This window comes from Colletes gigas, unplaced genomic scaffold, assembly GCF_013123115.1.
Source record: "Colletes gigas isolate AHSC1104 unplaced genomic scaffold, ASM1312311v1 Colletes_gigas_Sc00046, whole genome shotgun sequence".
In the NCBI taxonomy this organism is placed as follows: domain Eukaryota; kingdom Metazoa; phylum Arthropoda; class Insecta; order Hymenoptera; family Colletidae; genus Colletes; species Colletes gigas.
In genome coordinates, this window is record NW_025106675.1 from 1,320,221 (window position 1) to 1,343,599 (window position 23,379).

Consider the following 23,379-nt stretch of genomic DNA (forward strand, 5'->3'; position numbering starts at 1 on the left):
TTAACTTGACTCGTAATATATATTAGTTGATGCGAGAAGTTGTTACGAAATAACAAATTTAATAAATTAATCATTTGTCACTTTCGTTAATGCAGAAAATCAAGAAAAATTCTACCTGTACATCATAGTATCGGTCACAGCCGGTATTCTGATCTTTTTGGGCTTGGTAATTGGACGTCTTCTGGTCAGTCGCCATCGCGCCAAGAGAGACGCGAAGTTCCATGCAAATAACGAAGCAGTTCCGAATGGATTCAACGACGATATTTCGGAGATCGACGCTGACATCGATCTCACCACTCCGGTGCCAGTTCCCATGCAAGACACGAGGTTCGTATTTCATTTACTAACTTACGTTGATATTCTAGCTGGGTAAAATACTTTTTTAAGGGCGTATTCTATTCTAGAATGTAATTTTGGTTGTTCTTTAGAATTTTTGATGGAAAATGGTAAAATATTATTGTACTAAGTTTGACTTCATATGAATATACAGGGTGTTCCGCATTTTTCCGTACACAGTTCAGCAGTGCGTTCTACAAGTAAAACTAAGACTAAAATGTTATATAACACAAAATCTATAAATGCTTTGTTAAGCAGTAATAACAAAAATATGAGCTGTGAAACTCGGTTGACATTCAGGATATTAAAATAAGAAAGAAATGTATAATAAAATAAAATGAATCTTTTGTAAGCATTCGATATCGTGAGTTTCTTTGTAATTTACTGAATATAAACTTGAACAATACTTCAAAATTGTATGACAATAAGAAGTTATCATCGAAGAAAGAATACTTCAGCATCCAAGATAAATGATAGAAACTAAACTCTGATAAAGAAGTGTTTAAGTTATCCACATAATTCTATGTTAAAAATATTTTTTCGTGCCTCAACTAGCAGTTCTTCCCTTTAAACAAAATTTTAGCAAATTTGTTTGTTTAGTAAATAAAAAAATGTCACATTTCATATTTTTGTCATAACTTCTTAACAAAGCATTTATGCATTTTTTGTTATATGAGACTTTGATCTTATTTTTACTAGTAAAACACATTGCTGAAGTCTACGGAAAAATACGGAACACCCTGTATATTTAGATCTATATTTGATGAATAATCCACAATTTTTCCATACAGAAGTATTCAATATTTTATAAGTTACAATTACCTTAGCGCAAAGATCCTTCTAACAACGGTGCTTCCATGGTAGCTAGATAATAATCTCAAATATCGGTCCAAAGTTGTTGTGGCGCGCATATGGCCGCACAATGGCGCTTTACGTTGGAGTACTGGTCGACCGTAGGGGAACCACCAAGTGAAGCTCGCCACGCGGTCGCGGGATTTCTCGTGTTTGTTGTATTACCATCGAAACTGGTTTATAAACCATCTCTTCTTCGCTACCTCTGTAATTTCGCTCTATGGTGTATTAAACCTAAATAAATTACATTTTATATTATATCGGACCACAGTTATGAAATTTTGTTAAAAAAGTTAAATTTTACCGTGGCTACCTGAGAGTCTACATTTAAACCCCATTGAATATTTATATAAACATACCTATACACATACAGTCAATCAAAAAAGTCTCCGTACACGGCACTAAGATTTATTGAACGTTGTATATTATTTATTTCTGATCTCCTTCTTGGCTAATATACAACGTTCAATAAATCTTAGTGCCGTGTACGGAGACTTTTTGGCTGACTGTAAGTATACACAGCTTCATAGTCAAAGGGTTAAATATTGTTAAATATGCTTGTTGAGGGGTTGAGCAAAATAATTTAAATTTGTGAAAAAAACTTTCTGATATACTCAACTTCACACGTCAACTTTAATGACGAGTGAATGTTTGTGGGATACGGAAGGTAATATACGTTAATCACAATCAGTAGAATATTGTAACAACCAATAACTATTTATTCTTTGTCGGATAGCCGAAATGTACAAAATCTAGAATATAATATTGAAGAGTTGTGTCTAAGTATCAATTTTGATGTGCTGTCTAGGCCAAAGTTGCCCAAGAAGCTAACCTCGCCATGGGCGTACCCAAGGCCATGGGAGGAAGCATCAGTTTTAGATTGGTTAAAAATTGCTGATATGCCGGCCAATCAATTTGGAGGCGAAATTGGTCAGTGGGAGACGGCATGTAACTATTATTTTTAATAATTTTCCCTCGTCTGGGGTTTTCTGCAAGGCGGCTACGGGCCCAGGTCAGCGCTTGGTACCCAGATGTTTCCTGCGATACCTAACTTGCCATAAAACATCTGGCACCGGTTTTCGATGTGCAGATAGTAAAGTGATAGAACGCCTGGATTTGAAAGGGCCATACAGATTTGAATGAATTTAATAATTAAATAGCCGCCTTAATGACACTTGGTTATAGGCAGAACTTGATTGTGTGAAAGGTGTGACTCTACATCCGCTGGCTTTATGAATTTACTGTTACGCTGCAACACAGGATAAATCCTAATTGTTATTTCGCGCCGTAACAATGCTCGTTCAACTACAGGTTTGCGACGTAGTATGTCTCATTCGTAATTCTTCCTTGCAGGCTTCCGGAGACCCAGCTGGCCGAGAGACTCCACGGCGAGCGTTACTACGCGGACACAAGGATACCTTTGTCACCCACCTCGATGCATCCACAACCCGTCCTTCATCCCTCCGTCACGGGCGTCAGAGTGGATCTGGGTAATCATATGGTCGGTACCGACAATCTCCACACGATCCTGCGCCAGGAAAATCCACGAAGCCTCACCACCAAAAGCTACTACTACGGCTGACAGGAGGAAGGGGTTGTCCCGCGCGAGGGACGACCCCCGTCCTTGAGCCCGGTACCAGAAGTACGCACGCGGAATTACTGCTTTTAATCGAGACAACCGATTTTCTATGGCGCGCCTGACGAAACGAAGCCGCTGTAAACTGTGTTTGAGCCGCGATGCTCGACGTCGATCAATCGTTTGTTTCTTCGAGCGGCGAGTTGTGGAATTTGTCGTTCTCGCGCCTGGTACCGGAAACGAGCACGTGGTGGCGATACTTTTCTCATAATTTCTTCGTTCCTCGCGCGAAGGATCTGCGTTCAAGATGAGACTTTCATTTCCAGTTCGCAAGGTCTCGACGAATCGCGCCACGATTTTCTTCGGATTACGAGAGAACTTCGTGGCTAACGTTTCGATAACAAATGTGATCGCAAGGTATAGCTCGGTAAAGTTGAAATAAGAAACATAAGGTAATAAATCGAGCGATGGTAAACGAATGGTCTTTGGTTAGTTAGCAAGTATAGTCTGATACTGTTTAAAGCGAACAAGACCATCGAAAGATATCAAAACCTGACGCTGAATTGTATTCAGGAATCTTATTTAAATTGTTGAGCTATAGCTTCGCGCGAGCCAAAACCGTAGGGCGGATGTACATTAAGCTGGACTCAGAGAATCAGAAATGGAGGAGCTTTTATTGCGTAGCGAAATCGTTTCGTGCGCGTCTGTGCCTGACACTGGTAGTGAATGAAAGCTCGTCGAGCTAGCGAACGTTATAAGTACGATTTCAATGGTGAGATTTCGAGCCGTTTCGATCGAGATCTGAGAATCGCTAGCAATGGGACCGAGATGAGTTTAGATTCGTCGAAAACTGATTCTTTTGTAGCAATCGATTACATTGTATCGCTATGTACTTGTGAATTATGTTAAAAATAACTAGTAATAGATATCTTTATAGAATTTATCGCTCGGTGACCAAATGAAGATAATCCTTGCAAAGTTCACTGACACAATTGTACCAGATTTGCATATAATCTCTTATACGAATATTCAATAACTTACAGATTCAGCTACTAATTGTTTAGTGTTAGTATTGATTCATTCATGGATGCATAAATAATCAGGAAGTAATTTGTTTGTGAAAGTGAAATATGATTTAAGCAGTCGAAGATTAACCTCCTGAGAACTGGTCATTTTTAAATTTAATCCTGTATATTGTATATAGTTTACTAAAAACTTGCATACATCTTATATAAAGTTATCATGCAAATTCTATAATTGTATTATTGTTTATTATATTATATTAATGTGGAATAACAAAATTCTTTTAATATTATTCCTTAAAACTTCATATCACAGGATTTTTTACATTGTTAATAACGAATCTATAGTCAAATTTTGAAAATTAAGAATGATAGATATATGACAGACCTAATATTCTAAAAGCTTCTTAAATTCGAACTTTTTCTTCGGTCGCTGATAATGAATCTGCAGTCTTTACTTCAATAGGACCGACAAGTACGAAATTGATTTTGCCTCCAAAATGTGAATCCGCCATTTTGAATTTAAAATGGATCAATAGCGACCCAAGAAGTTACAAGTACTGATTTTCATTAAAGTTAGAATCTAAAGCATATTATGGTGCTTTTTCAGCACTCCAGAAGTTAGCTACACTTTGTTTCTAATTGGATTAGTATACCAAATCACTAAACTGTGTATGTAATTACTAACTTCTACTTTAATTTTCTACCTAGTTATAATTATTTAAAAATACGATAAAATGTATTTTCAAATCTTTCCTAAACCTATAAATTGTTTTGGTAATAGACATTTAGTAAAAACATAAAGAAAGCAAGAAGTATTCAATGTTTTATAGAACAAACGTTTTATACTAAACAATATTTGAATTGACAATAGAAGTAACTAAATATTTTGATTCAAAGCACATATACATAAATGCTTTAGAAAAAGACTGGCATTTATTAATATCATGCATTTTTCACTGATAGTGTTTGGAATTTTTAGTCAGTGGTAGAACTTGTCTTCAGACTGTATTTTGTTAGAAGTGATGTCTCTAATAATGACGTTACCAACGTTTATTTTTTTTCATTATTGACACATTGTCTACACAACTACTTAATTACATATACGATTACCTTTATATCAAGTATAATTCTTATTCACACCAGAAATAAAGTAAATGATGGCTAATATCAATTGGCTCAATAAACTAATAATTAAGATTTCGATATTGTCGCTCTTTAGGTGTCCAAAAAAACTTTTATTCATTACAATCGAGCATTATAAAGAGCGAATATTAATTATCAAAATGAATTTATTGCATACGCGGTTTGACTCGAATTATTATTTAGATATAAACATCTTAAAGTTGTTCTGACAATTATTTTAAATTCGTAAATCAGAATGATAGACTAGTTACACCATTATGAAAAATAACGAATGACCTATATTAATTGTTTCTATAAAATGGTTCCACGTCAATTACTATTTAGATTAATATGTATTCGAAGTTATTCTAATAATGGTTTTGATTGTATAAATTGTAATTACCGCGATGTTTGCATTGTATCGATTCTACAAGAAATTTCAATAATTAGGTCATACTAATATCAATGACATTAATTTCTATATTGGGTTGATACTTCAATATATCAATGAGTATGTCACTTTATCGGTCCCATCACTGGAGAACAGCTTTCGAAACGCATCGACAATTTTTCAGCCACCGAGCGGAAGTGGATATTGAAAATTCTTATTGTTGTTGAAGATGCTGTTGTTATTGAGAAATACTGTTTTTAATCAAGAGACGCGAGTGTATGACATTGGAGTCTGGGTTAGAAGATATAAGCACGTTGATTGTAAATGGAGAGAAAAATATTTTATGCGGAGAGGGTTCTCGTCTCGCGACTGGTACTAGAAGCGAGCACCTGAAACGTCGTTGAGGCTGTAAGAACGAATAAGATTGTAAACTAGAGTTTAATATCCGAATGTTCGAATCAGACGCTGGGAAAAGATTGTCGGAAATGGCGTAGAATGAATAATCGTCGATCGAACACATTCGTTTTGAATTATCCCCGAATATTACAAAAATATTTAATTTCGAATTAAATTCAGGTACGTTTCTAAATTTGATATTACTGCGTTGAAGGTTAACTCTAAAATAAATTTAAACGGAAAATATCTTAAGAGGAATCTTTGTTTCCTGCTGTTGCGTGAGGAACGAATGTCTGTACTCGATATAATTATGTCCATTTTCTCTAATCAAGTGCTAGAACGTTCTTAATTCCTGAAAATATTTTATTTACAACGAAATGTTGTTGCGACGAAGACGCACAAATTGAAGTATTACCAGTAATGGAAAAATTCAATTATAAAAAAGAATAACACTGCCTGTTCAACGGTAATAACAATAACAATAGGTGTTGGTCAAAAGGGTAGATCAATGTCCTACGTACGTACAATAATTTATTCATTGAGAAAGTTCACAAACATGTTTACGATGGACAACGTTTGTTTATTTGCTTCTTCGAAGAATACATATCTGCACAAACGATGTACAGCAATAAACAATTATATTGTGCATCCTTTATCGATTACGAATCATAATTTGCTGTCGAAAGATTGACGAGACTGTTCGTGAAAGTGTTATTGCATACTTTACAAGAAAACGAACCGAAGGTCCTTTATTGCGACCATGATTTTCCGTTGGATTTCGATTTCTTGCCAGGTATTACACGTTATCGACAATATCGTGTTCAAAGATGTCTTGTTCGTGATAACAGAGAACATCGATAACGTAACTGCCTCGATGATCATTTCACATCGCGAATTTTGTAAAACGTTACATATTCTCATTGAAAGAACAGAATCGTGGAGATTGAAAAAATACGAGTGGCTCAAAATGTAAATTGAAAAGGACATCCCAGATGTTAAAGCAAAAATTTCTGTTTGTTACAGCTATAAAATTAGAAAAACTTGGGGAACTCAGTTTATTTTTTAAATACTCTTTTCGTGCCGTACATCATTACGTTTAGATAAATTTCACAGAATAATCGAAATTTTCAAACATGTTAAAACACATTTATATATTTCTTATAAAAAAATAGCCTATTCGTTGAATCAATATGAAATACTACTAAATATGAATTTCAAAAGGTATACAGTGACTTTCAGAACATTCAAGAAAAATATTCTTGTTGCGAATTTAAGCATCATAAATTATCAATGACAAAATTTAGTTATTTTTTATTTTGCACAGTTTACAAGGAATATTTTCTTGCTTTACAAAGTCTGTACTGCAAACTATGAAATTTGCATAATATACTTTACAATTGTACAATTCTTATTACTAGACTTGTAAGTCTCAAATTATTTTAAATTATGTACTGTCATAATTGTACATACTTTGCGAGTCTTCAAGGAACGAAACAATACTTTCTATCGTGACACGATTTATAAACCTGACATTTTCATCTATTCGCTCAGGTAAATGTTAAAATAATGTGTACCGTTAATAGTAACATTCTGAGTCATTCATATTTTTATCATCGTACAATAACATGCTCGGAACAATAGTCAGCAGCACCGCTCAAATTTCTTTTGATCGGAATTCAGTTCGCAGGAACAATGACAGCGATCAAATAAGAACCGAAGCTGCACATAATACACGAACGAAAACGACACGATCGAACGACACGAATCGACGATCGATCGATCTCCCTATATTAATTACAATCCCTAACAACTAGCTTCGTGGGAAGGAAATGTACCAAAAATAAAAAAAAAACAAAAAATAGAAAAAAAACAGAAAAAAGTGCGATCGATCGAACTTCCGTTTTCGATCGACTCGATCGGAATCGGTGGTGGTCACAATCGATTTATTAGTTCTAAGGAAACAGGAAATCGATCGATCTCAACGAAGTTACAGCGGTTTTGTATCACGTGTACACATACGAAACCAGAAATGTACCGCGAAACGAGTTTTATAGAGAAACGATCTGTATGTATATCACGCTGTAAATAGGAACAATGTAATTTACCATAACGTTAAGGGAACGAAGTAAAGAGATAAAGAGCAGTGTGAGTGAGAGTGTGTATCTGTATCGAGAGTGTAACGTAATCGGAGAACGTTCCGTAGTCGAGAATTACTCTCTGTGCCATCGAATCGATTTCACGAGCGACTGCTGTAATCGATCGTGATCGTTAATGGGAATGGATCCGGTCAGGATCTCGGAATGCGTCCAGCCAGCGTGAATAAATCTATTCAGACGACGTTTAAATCATGAATCAGTTCAACTTTGCGAATTTCTGTCGTTCCAAATTCATCGCCTATAATTTGCGACCATTTTGAAAGAAGATTGTTTATCCGCGATGCTTACAAATTCACTATGAAGCTGTAAAACTTCGTTGAATGTAAAATTGGCACTAGCAAATTTGTGGAACTTGGGTAAAATTGTTCTCCCTTGCAGTGTCAATTAAGTTGAACTGAAAAGAAAACGAAAACAACGATTTTTCGATATTTAAGTTGCGAATTCTTTTGACTTTTGTAGTTTAAAGTAGCAGACATTTATTTACGCACAATCAGAAGGTAGGAAAGTTAGCCCTTATTTGGAAAAATACTTAGAAATTATTTTTGAAGACGGATATAAAATTTAATTAAATGTTTATTTGACATCTAAAAATGTATATGTAAAACTACAAATCTACTGAAGTTCATGAAATAAATTTGATTTGTGTAAAATTTATGGATAATCACGAGCAGCCACTCTGTTCGAGTTGGTAGAAAAAGTGTCACGTGACCAAATTAGTCTGAAATAAAAGACAAGGAAATTTCTATTCGAAATACTTTTTCGCGACATAATTGAAAGAATGCAAAAGTATTGGGTAAAAGATGTAATATTTACCTTCGAATCAATATGAAAATTGATTGTTTTTCATTTTAGATTATTTGATACTGACTATATTAAGTGCATAAGTTAATATTCTTTATTGAAATTTAGTAAATTTTGGATAATAGATAAACATATGATGAAATTACATTACAATGTTCAACAAAAATTTTTAAATGCTTTTCTATTTTTCAATTTACCATCCTGTCGTAATAGTTTCATTGTATTTTCTTATAAATTCTCATTCAACTTACTAAGAAGACAATATAATTTTCTGTTTATAAAAAAACAAAATATATCAGTGTTTTCTGTTACAAGTATTGTGTTTCGAATGGACAATTAAATACGAGTAAAAAGAACTTGATCATTTTAACATTTTAACATGATTAAGAAATTATAGTCTGGATATTATTTGTTGATCTACGAAAATGATTCAAAATGCATTTTGTTATGATACAATGGCTAGAATAATTTACTACGGTTGGAACAAACTCAACAGTTGGTTTTGATTCGACTATAGCGCGTTCATTAATCAGCATTACTGAATATGGAATTTAATCTAAATTTACTACAGCCATGATTCGTGCAAATATTTCGTTCGTTGTTAAAACTACAGCTAGAATTAATTCCTGTGTGCACACATTCAAATACAGTGAATATTATTTCTTTTTTCGATTATTGTACATTTTCGACTTATTTTATTTTGCTTGATTGTACCACCATTCCTGAAACACACTATATTTATTATACGAAGCATAGATGGGTTAATGAGTAATTTTTAGTAGAAAAATACAATGATATTGTAATAATCATATAAAATGTTTATAAGAAAAGGAAAAGAAACAAATAAAATGTATTTATTATAATATAGAGCAAGATTTAAATATTCTAGAAATATAGTTTCAGTACTGTTACTGATTTTCTGTCAAAGTATCCTAAGTTTGCAAATTAAAATGCATCCCGTACGTAAATATATGTCTGCCACTGTATGATTTATGCGACAATTACGAGGAATTTTAGTCAATCCTGTCTGAAGTTTAGATTTTACAACGACATTCGAATCGATTGTTTATCAGTTAGTTCATAAATGATCGTGTGAAATCGTAATTACGTCGCTAGTTCTTTTAAGTCTCCAACGTTGCATCAACATGGAAGGAATCAGAGTTACATCCAAGTCATTACATTTCAATAATTTTTCAACGCAATGAACCTGTTTTGGCCATTATGGCCGCGTTGCGTTGTTCTATCGCTTTGCGTAAGTTATTTTTAAAGCAGTTGTATACCAAGAAGCGGAAGGAATTGCCTCTGGATGGAATTCAAATGATCACAATTTTTATAATAGGTTATTTCAATATTCACATAATTCAATAATTAGTATAAATGCATTTTATGGGAGGAAAAACAGAATTGTAAATTCGTTGCTCAAACAACTCGCATATAGGAAAAAGTTAATTGGTTCTGATAAGTAGTCTTAGCGAGCATCCAATATATGTATATGTCTATTCTCTCTCTCTCTCTTTCTCTTGCTTAATACTTTACCCAGATAGCACAAATACATTTTTATGACATCAGCTTCAGACATTCAGGCGTTTTAAAGTCGTGCAGAATACGTAATCCGATCGTTTTATGTGTCGTCTTTACGATGTTTTTCGGATGTCGCATAGATCTTTTAAAGACGTTTCTAAGTCATATGTTTTAGATTGTCAGTCGTTTTAAAGACGTCTGGTAATGTTCTATGGATATCCAAAATACACCTTATAAACGTCTTTTGTTACAAAACGTGACGTCTTTAAGACGTCTTCTAGATATTGAAATGTTCAAGATGTCTTTCGGATATTTTATGTAAGTACGTCTCCCAGACATTTTCAAGACATCTTCTAGACGTATATGCCTTCAGGCTGGAATTGAACGTTTTGAAGATATATGTATAGTATATTATAGTATATGTATATAACTTTCGTTTCATTTAACGTATTAATTCAGTCTGTTGACTGAGCAAGAAGAATTGATTCGTCAAATATAAAACAAAAAAAAAACACTTTTTAAACCAGACCAGGTTGTAAGATGCCCAGACCAAACATGGACATAACAATGAACATCTTTAAAACGTACCGGTTCGTACGTCTTTAAGACGTTCAAATCAGGTCGTATGACAATCAGACCAAACATGTACATGTACAATGGTCTTCTTGAACATGTCGCGTGCTATCTGAGTCTCTCTTGAGAGAAAGAACATTAAATGCTAAGACAACTTGCTAAAGCCAATTAAAAATCAGATTTGTCTCGTAACATGAACATCGTTCAGAGGCAATCTTCATAGCTCCGTGCAGTGTTTCGGGTGTGCTCGGTTCGTCGATCACGATCGTTAGTCGTTAACAGTAATGTCCAGTCTGATCGTTCATGTGTTAATTTTAAGGTAGAAAGTACCTGGGATCGATTCCATGTACGTTTCGATATTAGCTCCGATTCCGAGTCTCACACTTACAATTAATGTTTTTTACGTTACTGCGTTGCGCGACGGGATAACAATACTCTTTTTATAAGAATTAAACCGACGTCTCGACGATCATGTGTAAGAACGAAAGATCGTTAATTAACTAATGATTCGTTCGTGAATATATTCGTTATTATGTAGCTTAGCTTTATTTACTTGAATTTATGCAATTTAAGGAAACTTAATTTTACCTTAACTTTATGTTCGATGCGTGAATATTTTTAGTGCCACTACTTTTTTTTTTTAATTAATATTTAGCGCATAATAGATAATAATATTAATGCTGCCAATTTGTACATTACTTCTTAAGCTGTAATTTTGCACAGTCATCGGGACACTATCGCAAATAACAAGGAAATATTATATTTAGTGCTTAAGGGTTTGTTTATTTAATATTCCAATAATTGAGTGGCTCATTGAAACAGCGTGGTGTGTTACTGAAATGCAGTAAAGCGTCTATTTAAACAGTAATACTGTTCGCGCAGAAAATAGTTGAAGAGAAACTAACATAGAACACACAGGAGCACTGCCAAATTTTAACTAATATTAAAGATCGACTAAGGAAACGAGGGAAACTGTAATACTTCGCGAATTACGCAAGGAAATTAAAAGAGTGTAACTACACTACCTATGCTTACAATTGCACCTGATAAAACAAAATAAAAATAACTTATGACGTTAGATCTCATTAATTCGTTCAGTCTTGTTCTGTTGAATACTTACTGTTAGCATCGCGTTGCGTGATTCACACCGTATAAATTCTGACTGTACAATTATTTACTTACGATAATAACTGCATGTTATTTATGTACACAGCGTGACTCATGTAATTATTGTCATAAAATTTCATGGTTTACAATTTAGTAAATAAATTGTACTCGCTAAGAAGTTATTAAACTTTTAAACGAGTAAAATATCTTAATAAATATAGACCCGTGGACCGTTTATTTCGAAGATACAATAGCTTTACGCCATTGCATTGCTCCTTAAGGGATCTGTCTAGTTTATAAACTAACCTTTGAATGATAATTAAGAGCTTTTTTAAAAAACTACTCAACATACCAATTTTAAACACTACATGTGTATTACATTCATATTTCAACCAAATATTAGTTATTACAAACTACATACATTTAAATACGTGTCCACATATGATATGGTTACTTTCATTCTGATACTCCTAATGTAAAAAGTCAGATTTAAAAAAAATTTAATTTCTTCATTAAATTTTGTAGCTTTCTCAAACGATAAAAAATATCGTTAATGGATATTGAATTAATTTTTGATCAAATAATAAAGGACTTATTTTATACACATATTAAGATAATACCAATTCAAATAAAAATTAAATATTTATTTTATATGTATGTAACCAAAATTTCAAATCGAATTGGTTGATTAGTTATTGAGATACCATGGTTGCTATACAAAATTCGACAAAATGTGCGAGAATTGCATTCAACGTTTTATTTACGGTAATTATTTTACTACTGTCATTTGCAATTTTGTTTATACGTAGGAATAATTCGATTACATTGAAAATTAATAAACAGATATCTCGTATAATATAATTTAATGACATATTCTCACAAATTATTTTTCTGAAACAGGTTATTAGTATTATTTAATTTAATTTAAAACAGAAGTAGGAAAGGAAATCTATATTCAGATTAGTTTTATCAATCGATTGAACTACCATGGAACTAAAATTTCAATATCGCTCTTATAAGAAACATTCATTTCTTCGACCTTTTTTCGTTTCCTTAAGTCGCTTAAAAAAATACTAAATATATTGAATTGATTTTCACATTTTAAATTTTCTAATCGTTTTAACTTCGAAGATTATCTTGCACACTGTGCTGAATAATATCGTTTCGAGACGTACCACTTTAAAATTTCAATTATACCGTGTCGGAACGTATAGAGTATTCTAAACCGTATTCGGTTTAAAGTCCTATAACATTAATAGTTTTTCGATTTTTGTCACAATATTTTCAGGATAATTCTTTGAGGACTTTAAGAGAAAACAAACAAAAAAAAATGGATTTTTCGATCTGATATTACCAGATTGGCTCCTCGAGAAGTGGCTTCCCTCTAGCGCGCTGTCAGTGAGCCAGTCAATTAATTCGACGTCTTCGAGAAGCGCAAAGGAAAGCCACGGCGTTTCACTTATTAGATCCCGCGGTGGAATAATCCGGCATGGCCGTGTTTTTAATTGGTCTGGCTTAATTAAGGCACTCGTGCGGGATTGTAGCGAGTCGCGCTGGTCTCTTGGAAAATTCTAATTGCCGGAAGAACGCTGGTTCTCTGCTCTTTCTTTCTTACCTTCGTACTTTTCTGCACCACCCCGCGCCCTTCCTTTCGTCATCACAAAACCTCCCCCTTATTTTCTAATTTCGTTCGCCAGTGAAATCCGCGAGAAGCCTTATCTTTTTTTAATTTTCGTCGCGAAGGTCGAGGAGACTAATATTCAGATATTAAGTTTAAATTGATTTAAATCAGGAATGGTAAATACATGGCCCGATTAAGATTTTACATTTCTATTACTATTATTTCCTTTTTATTATGTTTAGTTTGGCTTTTCAATAATGAAAAACAGCACAATTAAAATTACTGGGTCGACATCTTTCTGCAAATTTGAAAAAAACACGCGTTTTAATTTTATTTCAAATTTTCATATTTTTGTGTTTGCCAAATCGTGCAAAGTATTTACAAAAGATAAAATAATGCGATTTAAGAAAATGTTGTTTTATGTGTCTGGACATTTTGTTTTCAATTCTAATGATTAGTATTCGTATGAGTCAAGAATGGCGTTTAAAATATTTTTAACTGTTGTAAAATGATTTAAAATTTTTCCTTGGGTAAGAATGTATTTGGCACGCCTGGTTCCAACAATCACGGGGTAATTATTTGCAATTTTAACAACCTCGCCGTTTTTAATGACCTTGAAGTACATTTTGTAAAATTATAAATAACAAAGAATACAAAAGAATGAATTTTATTGCTTCGATTTAAAAAATTTTTGACAAGGCAATGAAGTAAACTAATTATTAAATATTCTAAACTCTATTAAACTATTTTTTAAACGTTCTAAAGTCTCTAATCTTGCACAAGCAAATTTTCGTGATCAATTTAAACATTTCGACTCGAAGTTTGAGTCTTCTTTGGTATTATAAACAAAAATATTAACTAAGAAAATGATAGAAAATTAGTATAGAAATGAAAAATTCGTTTTGCTCTAAAAAAATAAATATTAAGAAGCATAGTAAAGAATTTCTATACTAATTTTATATAATTATTTTGTTAATTTTTTTGCTCGTAATACTAACGAAGACCTGAATTTTGTATCGAAACAAATTGATTATATTTATAAACTTGCTTGCGGAAGTCTAAAGATTCTAGAAAGTTGTATTTTTATTATTTCCATTATTTACATCAGTTTTTAAAGAGCAAGAGAAATCACGTATTTGATCTTTAGCATGATTTTGTTTTTTTAATGTTAAAAGTTTCATTTCCGAAAATACAATCTTTTTATCTGTGACATTTATTTTCTTGGAGGACCCAATTTCCTTGGTATTGCAATTTGAACGAACAACCAACAGAATTATTTTCTTAAATAATTTCATGTTTTCCCTTGTTCTTACAACCAAAGATTTATTTCTATCGTTTACTTTAATTTTTAAAGAGCTGCAGAAATAACACGTTTGATTCCTAGCATGATTTTGTTCTTTTAATTTCAAAAGTACCATTTTCGAAAATATAATCCTATTTATATAAATTTTTAGGAATTCTATTTCCTTGGTATTGCGATTCCAACGAACAATCAAGCAAATTTATTTGCGTGAGAGTTTCTTTCCGTCAATTCCACAACTTTTTCGTAAATAGAGAATCGCGTCTGGGATATGTACGCTCGGTTCGTAATAATATGCCGTGGGTCCAATACGTCCCATTGGTGCTCAACAAAGTAAAAATGAAATAACTGTACTCAATGAAATATTATGATATGTATATCAATGTTGCGAGAGTGAATGGGTTAATATCGTTTGTAGACTATGTAATGCACCATATATTCATTGAACATTCTGTTTTTACAAATAAATCTCAAGTGTTAACGCGTACGATACGTTAGTGGTGTATATTGGCATCAATGTTTCGCTATTTATAAGTACTTCGGGTGCCCAAGTTGTTGGACTAAATTGTAATTTTATTCTAATATCGAAAACCTTAATCATACGTTTTTATTTATTATTAAATATCTTCTGATTTAAGTACCATAGATTAGATCGTTTCTTATTCTACGATAATTTCTATCCTTCGCTTAATAATTGTTTTACGTTTATAATTAATTATTCTAAAGGGATTTATGTTTATTTCTCGTTTGGTAAATTCTACGAGTGTCGTTTAGCTTATCTTTTTTTAATGCACTATTTGTTAATAATGTATAATTATGTTGCAACGAGATAAGTTGAAATTGGTAGCAGTTATTTTGTAAGAAATTTGTAGCCTCGTTTGCTGAATTATTATTAATTACAAGGAAATGTCAATGCGATAAGCGACACATTTTTTATAATCTACTTGCAATTACGACTACGTCTTTTTTAATGTTTAACATTGCGAGGGTGATTATTTAGTCGCACGCAGCACTATACACTACTAAAAAACGTATAAATTATATCAAAGAAAAGTTATTACATGTCGATCAATAAAAGAGTAATTAAGCGATTCAGAAATAAAATTAGAATTTTATATAAATTAATTTCGTTAAGTCTGAATTCACTTCCGTTATAAATCTCTCGTGAATTATATGTACACGAAGGATATTCAATCGTCAAATTAAGTTACTAAGTATTTGTATTACAGTTTCTACGAATTTACATTAATTATTTATTGAATAACAATGTGCTACAAGGATGTAATTTTCATATAATATACGATAATTTTAAGATATGAAATTTGCTGTCTTTCATTTATTCTAAATTTTATTACTATTATAACACTTTTAATATGTATGTATATACATAATAATTGGGAATCAAGGATGGCTGGTAAATATGGAATTAATCTAAGGAAAAAGTGTTTTTGCACCAGAAATTAAAAAATGTTATCGACTGCAGATGCATTTGTAAGAAATGAGCAAATCACGTAGCTGGTTGCATCACGTTAGTTTATGGTTAAAAGTAATAAGAATCTTTTTAATAAAAAAAGATGTAAACATAGAGACAGAATTTTTGAAAACTAAAAATTGATCGTAAATCATAAAATCTCTGTGAGAACTAGAGTTATCTCGTAATCATTTCTTCTTTATTAAAAATAACGATGATACAGGAAATCAAAGTATTAATTATTATTTCTATTTGAAAAATTTTACTACCCTCTGTATGAAACATAAAGCAACCCGGTTCTATTTAAACGGATAAACGGTATAAGGCAGTGTTTCTCGAAGTGGAACAATTTTCAATGTTTTGGAAAGATTTAGAAAATTGTAATTTATTCATTTTCTTTTTATTTGAATTATCTATTTATACTGTAGTTTTTCAGAACTTGATTGATTATTATAATGGAGGAAAAGGGAAATGTTGTAACTTCTAAACATGAATGACTGCACTATTTCAAATACTATTTTCCTATAATGCAATTTTCCTAATACTACTGAATTACTATTAAAATATGCACATATTTGAAATACTACTTCTTTATGTAACTACTATTTCAAGGAAAAGTGTATATCTGCACAATTCTGTATCAGACGAAAAAATACAAATATTTATATTCCTTTACTATTAAAAAACTCTATTCTTTCTCAGCCCTGGTAGAAGACTTTCGTTGCTAAAATTGGCATTCGCCTGGTCTGTCAGTTTTCTTTCGAAGCTCTCAGATTAATTTATTGCCGAAACTATTCATTCGATGTGGAGTAGCATTATTCAACGAAATGCGTTTCTAAGTACGGTACGGTCGCGCAACGTCGTCGTCTTCGCCGACTTTGCGACTGAAATGCAAATTCGTATTAAACAGATCCTTCGGAGCGGTTGGGGGAACATGCGTGTCCCGGTGTCCTCCGTAATGCACGAACGGCGACATGATTTATCGTGACGCCGGGAAACGAGATTTCGTGACGGGAAACGTGCCACTGAAAGGTTCATGACCTCACCGAAATTCGGAGGATTTCAAGCGGGCCGGGATGCCCCCGAGTATCTAAATTCAGCAGATTATAACTTGCGGAATTGAAATGGACTTTCGTTGGGAAACGGTAGCAAATAATGAGAGGTTGTTGTATTATTAGGAGTACAAAAAAAAATTATTCACTATTCTGTATCAAATTCGTTGCTTACTATCAATGTATCAAAAGCTTAAAGTACATCTAATTTTTAGTTAATTAATAATAAATAACTTTGGTATTTAAACTTGTTTTTAGCAAAGAATAGAGTAAACTTTGACATTATGGAATTACATAGCAAGAATGAAATAATAGCTTTTTGTGACATCAAAACATACACAGTCAAGGACAAAAGTAAGTGGACAGATGATGAAAAAGGATATCAATGAAATTTAACCAATATAGCATTGCAATTACATGTTTAAGTTTTATTTAATATTCATCGTTATAGTATATAGATTATTTGAATAACAATTAAAATAAATATTAACAATCGATGTAAACCCAAATTAGGTTTAAACAAACATCAAGCAATTACAGAGAGACAGAAGTAAGTGGGCACTACCAATAACTATTAATTAATATTATTGTTTAACGCAAAACACAGAAATATAGAGGGCGAATTTGACAGAAGTCTGAAAGGTTTTAGTATTTGTGGAAGGGGTCATGTGGGAATCTGGCCCGATTCGATGAAACTTTGGAACATTTCACTCTTGGGAAACCGTATTTATTACCTAGACCGTTCGATCGCTTCGATCGGCCGCTTGGTGATCAAAACTCGAGAAACAAAAGGAGACAGAATTGCAAAGGAGCGAAAAGTTACGACGTTTGTGTACCTATCTGAGAGTAAAACTTTCAGCGTCTAGAAATTGGAAACCATCGTGCGTTTTACGTTTCCTTAAACGTAGGAAGATTTTATTATCCTGCCGCGCTTTAGAATAATTTTTTTCCTGAAATAATAATCAGCCATTGAGATACGAACAGTCAAGTTCATTAAATGCATATTTTCCATGGTCGATTATTCGACATCAAGCAAGAGAACATTACGAAATATGTAATACGAAATGTACAAATGTTCATTGATCCAATATGCAAACTATTCTGTATATTCACGAATTTTTTATGACAATACTATACGCTCGATTAAAATGAATTTCCTGTATGCGAATAAAACATGCAATAAGTTTTTGAAAACTATTTTTTACATTTACATTACACACAGAGAAACAAAATGTCGTTGTTTTCATCGATAGCATGTACAGAGTGCATTGTGCATTAGCATTAGAATATTAGAAATTTATATATTTCGAAAAATAATTGCAAAAGATGTTCCTTCCTAGGTATTTTACTCGATTATTTTGATGAGTTTACACTTTTCTTAGATGAATATTTTAAAGAGGACTGTAAGATGGAGATTGGAAACATTAAACAACAAGTGACTCATTATGACTACAAATATATTTATCAAATTTTTTAAAAATTTACATTATGTGCAGAAGTCTGTGAATTACTGCATCGCGATGACAAATTCAAATATATAAAAGCAAAACGTAAGGAAATGTTCATATTCGTTAAAGAATCTGTAAAAAATAGTAAAATTTGATTGTGAAATATCGAATAACGTAATTATAGATTTCGAAGCTCTTTGATTTTTCTGTCTTCAACTGTCCACTAAAAGTCACTCCACCTGTCTGTGTTCGTTTAAAACAAAATCCGCAATGACTACTCGGTTCTCGATGAGATAGTGGATCGTTCGTCAATCTGAACGTCGTTGATCAGTTTTGTCAAAACGTTTTTCTGGAAATCACCTCACACTTTGTACGAAACACGAGTGGACAAACAATGTAAAACATAATCCTGGATTAATTACATACGTATTGCGTCACGCAAGAAATACTCCAGATTCAGAAATGTGAAATAAATTAAGACACACAAATAAAAACTCCAAGTTTTCATGTATCACAAGTATTATTGTACTAAATGATGTAGTAATCTCTAACACTTTCACCATTGTCAATTATTTTACAAAAATATAGAGCAAGCAGTGATGATAAAAAAGCCCAATTTATTTTGTTAAAGAAAATATGAATGTAAAACAATACCAGGATATAGTAAAAACTGTTTTCCTTCTCTTTTACAATTCTCTGAGATCACGATTACCCTACTATGTATATGTATGTATATACAAAATGGAGTACCGTGATACGGGGCTAAGTCGGTCAAAGAATTGCTTTCATCTAAGAATATCCCTGTACTCCCATGGCCAGGCGGTTTGCTTGATTTAAATGCAATAGAAAATGTCTGAAACTTAAAAAATTTGTTTATTCATTATCGAACACTACAATAACCGAGTTGGAAAACAAGAATTACAGGTAAATGATACAATAATGAAGATATAAGGAAGATGATAAAACAATGTATGACATCAAAGCAAAGGAGGAATATTAGTATATTAATTAATAAATTCTGTTGTTACAATTATCACAGGCATTTTATTTTTACCAAAGCTATGAAAAATTTGTTAAATTTCGGTGTGATCAATATTCCATTGGGCGTCGAAATATTTAAACACGGCTCTGCTCCTCACGGAGCACTCTCTCTCTCTCTCTCTCTCTCTCTTCATTAAACAACCACATAAATTATAATTTAATCAAACGCGAATTAGAGCTTAGAAATCAGCAATGAATAGTTTTGCACAGGATGCGGAAACGTGTTGCGCGTAGAATTGTATTGCTCCCGCGGGTATACTTCCGCTGGATAACATATAGCGGTCGATGCTTTCACCTGGTTCGTTGTTTCAGTTACTAATTACTAGTAAATTACTTGTTAATTAGGCTAATCGTTTCCGCGATTCGTGTTTATGAGACCCGACGACCAATCGAACCTGCATATCTTCGCAAATAAATGAAATTTTTTGTACAATGATATTAATTTAACGTAATCTATTGAGGGAAATATGATTCAGAGCTAAAAGAAAAATTATGAAAAAAATAAAGAAAGATCCTACATTACGTGCACCAAAATTAGCTGCCGAATTATTAGAAGAGATTGGAAAGAAAGTACACTCCCAAAGAATACGCAGAGCATTAAAAGAATGTGGTTATAATGGATGAGTTGCTCGGAAAAACTGTATCTGAATGAAACTAATAGGAAGAAAAGATTAAATTTTGCGAGAAAATTTATTTCAAAAGAAGATACATGGTGGAATGACGTTATTTTTAGTGATGAGAGTAAATTAAATAGTTTTGAATTGGATGGGCGAAGAATGGTGTGGCGAAAGAAAAATGAAGAATTCAAAATTAAAGATACGAAGCCGACTATAAAGTACGGAGGTGGAAATGTACTTGTATAGGAATGTATCTCAACATTTGGTACGGGTGAATTAATTTTTATTAATAACATAATGGATAAAACTGTATACCTCAATATTTTAAAAAATAATCTACGTAAAAGTGCAATAAAAATGGGGACTCAGAATACATTTAAGTATTATCAAGATAATGACCCCAAGCATAAGGCATGTATTGTACAGGAATATTTGCTGTATAATAGTCCAAAATTATTACAATCGCCACCACCTCAGTCCCCAGATATGAATCCTATAGAGAATTTATGGGATGAACTAGACTGACGAATTAGAACAACTGCAATAATATCTAAAGAAATGTTAAAAGAACGACTGAAAGAGGAATGGAATAATATTAGTACAGAATATTTGAAAAAAATAATTTGCAATATGCCTGAACGATTAAAAGAGGTCATTCGTCAAGAAGAATATCTTACACGATATTGAATTACTTTTCGTTTGTAAAAATTACTACAAAAACTATCAGTATTTAAAAGTGTCCGAATATTATTGTAACGTTAAAACCAGACATTCTTTTGTTTAAAATAGAATATTTAATAAACGTTAGTAATTATATAAATAAAATTTATACTTTTATTAACTAGACCTTATGCAGTAATGTAATTTTGGATTCAATATTTGTTTCCTTCGTCGTGAATAAAATTACAATGCGATAATGTAAAAATTGTATAGTATCCGAATATTAAAGTTACTCACTGTACACGATGTACAAGGTTGCTATTATTAACAATTTTGTCGGATATTTAAAGAAACTATTTTAAATTCGCAGCCATTAGTTCGGTGTTATCCGCGGCGAAGGATTTTCGTCGCGAGTAACACTGATTACCAGGTCTCACTAGGAAGAGGTTGCTACAGCTCGAGACTCGAAAAGAGATAGATGGGTTCCAAACTCAGTAGATGGAAAGAATTAAAGTTCTTTCGGTCCCCTCGTTTAGTTTAGCCAAGCAATTACTTTATCAAAGAAAACGAGAGAACATTAGGAGACACGCGACGCGACGCCATGCTGAACCGTGGAGAAGGTCTTAGGATCCAATCGTTTGTCCGTTAGTAATTTGATTCTTCAGAAAAATGAGTCGCGCCTCTGAAATTGGTCTCCATTTCTCCAACACACCACGCCGGGGGCTAAAGGACCCGATTTAGGATGTCTGACAAAGAGAGAGTACCTGAGACAAGGACCTCCGTCGGAAGGTATGTGTTTCCGCAGGAAACGGAACTCTACACCTTCAAGTGAAGAACCATTTTCCCCAAATCGAGCTACCAGGAGAAAACGACTAGATCGTTCGGACCAACCATACGGCTGATCACATATTTCATCCAATGAGACGCTAGTGAACGAAGTAAGGAACGAGAGAGCGAAATAAGAAGAAACTATTCTCATTATAATTGTTTCGCAGACATTCGTACTCTATGGACTTAGTTCTAACTTAATCTAAAGTTAAACAAGATCCCGCGACGGATGATAATGCCTTCTGTGATGTCTTTCTATAAACCTGCACCTAAACTGAAATCTAATTTAGAACCATAAACAAATAAAAGTATAATTATATCAAACAGTGTTAAACAAAATATCACATTACTTTCCTAATATTACACATAATGACAATGTCACAAAAATTTCTGAAATAATGTGAAAATAGAAGTCTTCGGAAGAGACCAAATCAAGTATTCTACCTATATCTGTACAACGAGAAATAAAAATTCGTAGAGTAATATGAAAGTAAAATAGCAAACGATTACAATAATTATTTATCACCCAGCTAATAAAGAGATTTATGAAATACTAAGAAAGTGAAAAATGAAAATACCACAGAATTAAACAAAGTATCTCGGCAAAATGTTACAAGTATTATATTTGAGTAATAACGTAAAAATAAAACTTTTATTCTAATTAGTATAATTAAAATTCATGAAATAGTATGGAAATATAAATATATTCATATAAAAACAATCATACCAATTTGAAGAATAATGCAAAAGTGCGAATAGAGAAAAGAAACAATATATTAAACAAATAAAACCCCATAAACAGATAAAATTGAATTAACACCAAACAATCAAATAAAGTAAACAGGGTAATTTTGTGCTAGTAATACAAATGTGTGTAGTGGTCTTACTACTTGATGACAAATAGTTACAAATGGTCACAAAGCAATGGTCAACTGTGGTCAGAATCGGCCAATAGTGGTCACCAGTGGTCAGTAACAATCTGCTGTTTACTAATGGCTAGACGTAGGCCTCCAAATCGCAAGATTCGATTTCCTGTACATCCCAGGGATACTGAGGAATTCATCAGTAGTGGCTTTACTTTACCCCTTTGTAAAATAGTAGAAGTGGGGATAATGGGTGGGGAGACACAAAGTCAAACTTAACAGTTACGACTGTTTGTTCTACAGAAGAATTATTTCGGCTGGTTTTACGACTTGACTATTTCTGAATCTGCAATGGACTACCATAAGAAAATCATTGTTGACCATGAAATAACCAATGACCCATTAAAGCCATCACGAATTCGAAGATTAAAGTCTTCTTAAAAGGATCTTCTTACAATTTAATGCATGGTCTTTTTAATAGTCTGTTTCACTCTTTGGAAGTGTATCTTATGTTATAAGACATGCATGGTATAGAAGTCGAACATGTATTTCGATCATAACTAGGAAATAAAAGAATAAATATTAATCGGACATTCCGAATAATCAGCACAATAAGATACAC

General features: G+C 32.7%; 1 protein-coding gene across 1 annotated transcript in view; it reads left to right on the forward strand.

The window, feature by feature from the left end:
• Positions 1 to 3,745, forward strand: part of LOC122403195 — an 84,351-nt gene extending 80,606 nt beyond the window's left edge. The window contains exons 4-5 of the mRNA XM_043406557.1: positions 96 to 327; positions 2,542 to 3,745. Coding sequence (XP_043262492.1) covers positions 96 to 327; positions 2,542 to 2,770 — 461 coding nt within the window. The 3' untranslated portion in view covers positions 2,771 to 3,745. The remainder of the gene's footprint in view (positions 1 to 95; positions 328 to 2,541) is intronic.
• The last annotated feature ends 19,634 nt before the right edge of the window (positions 3,746 to 23,379 follow it).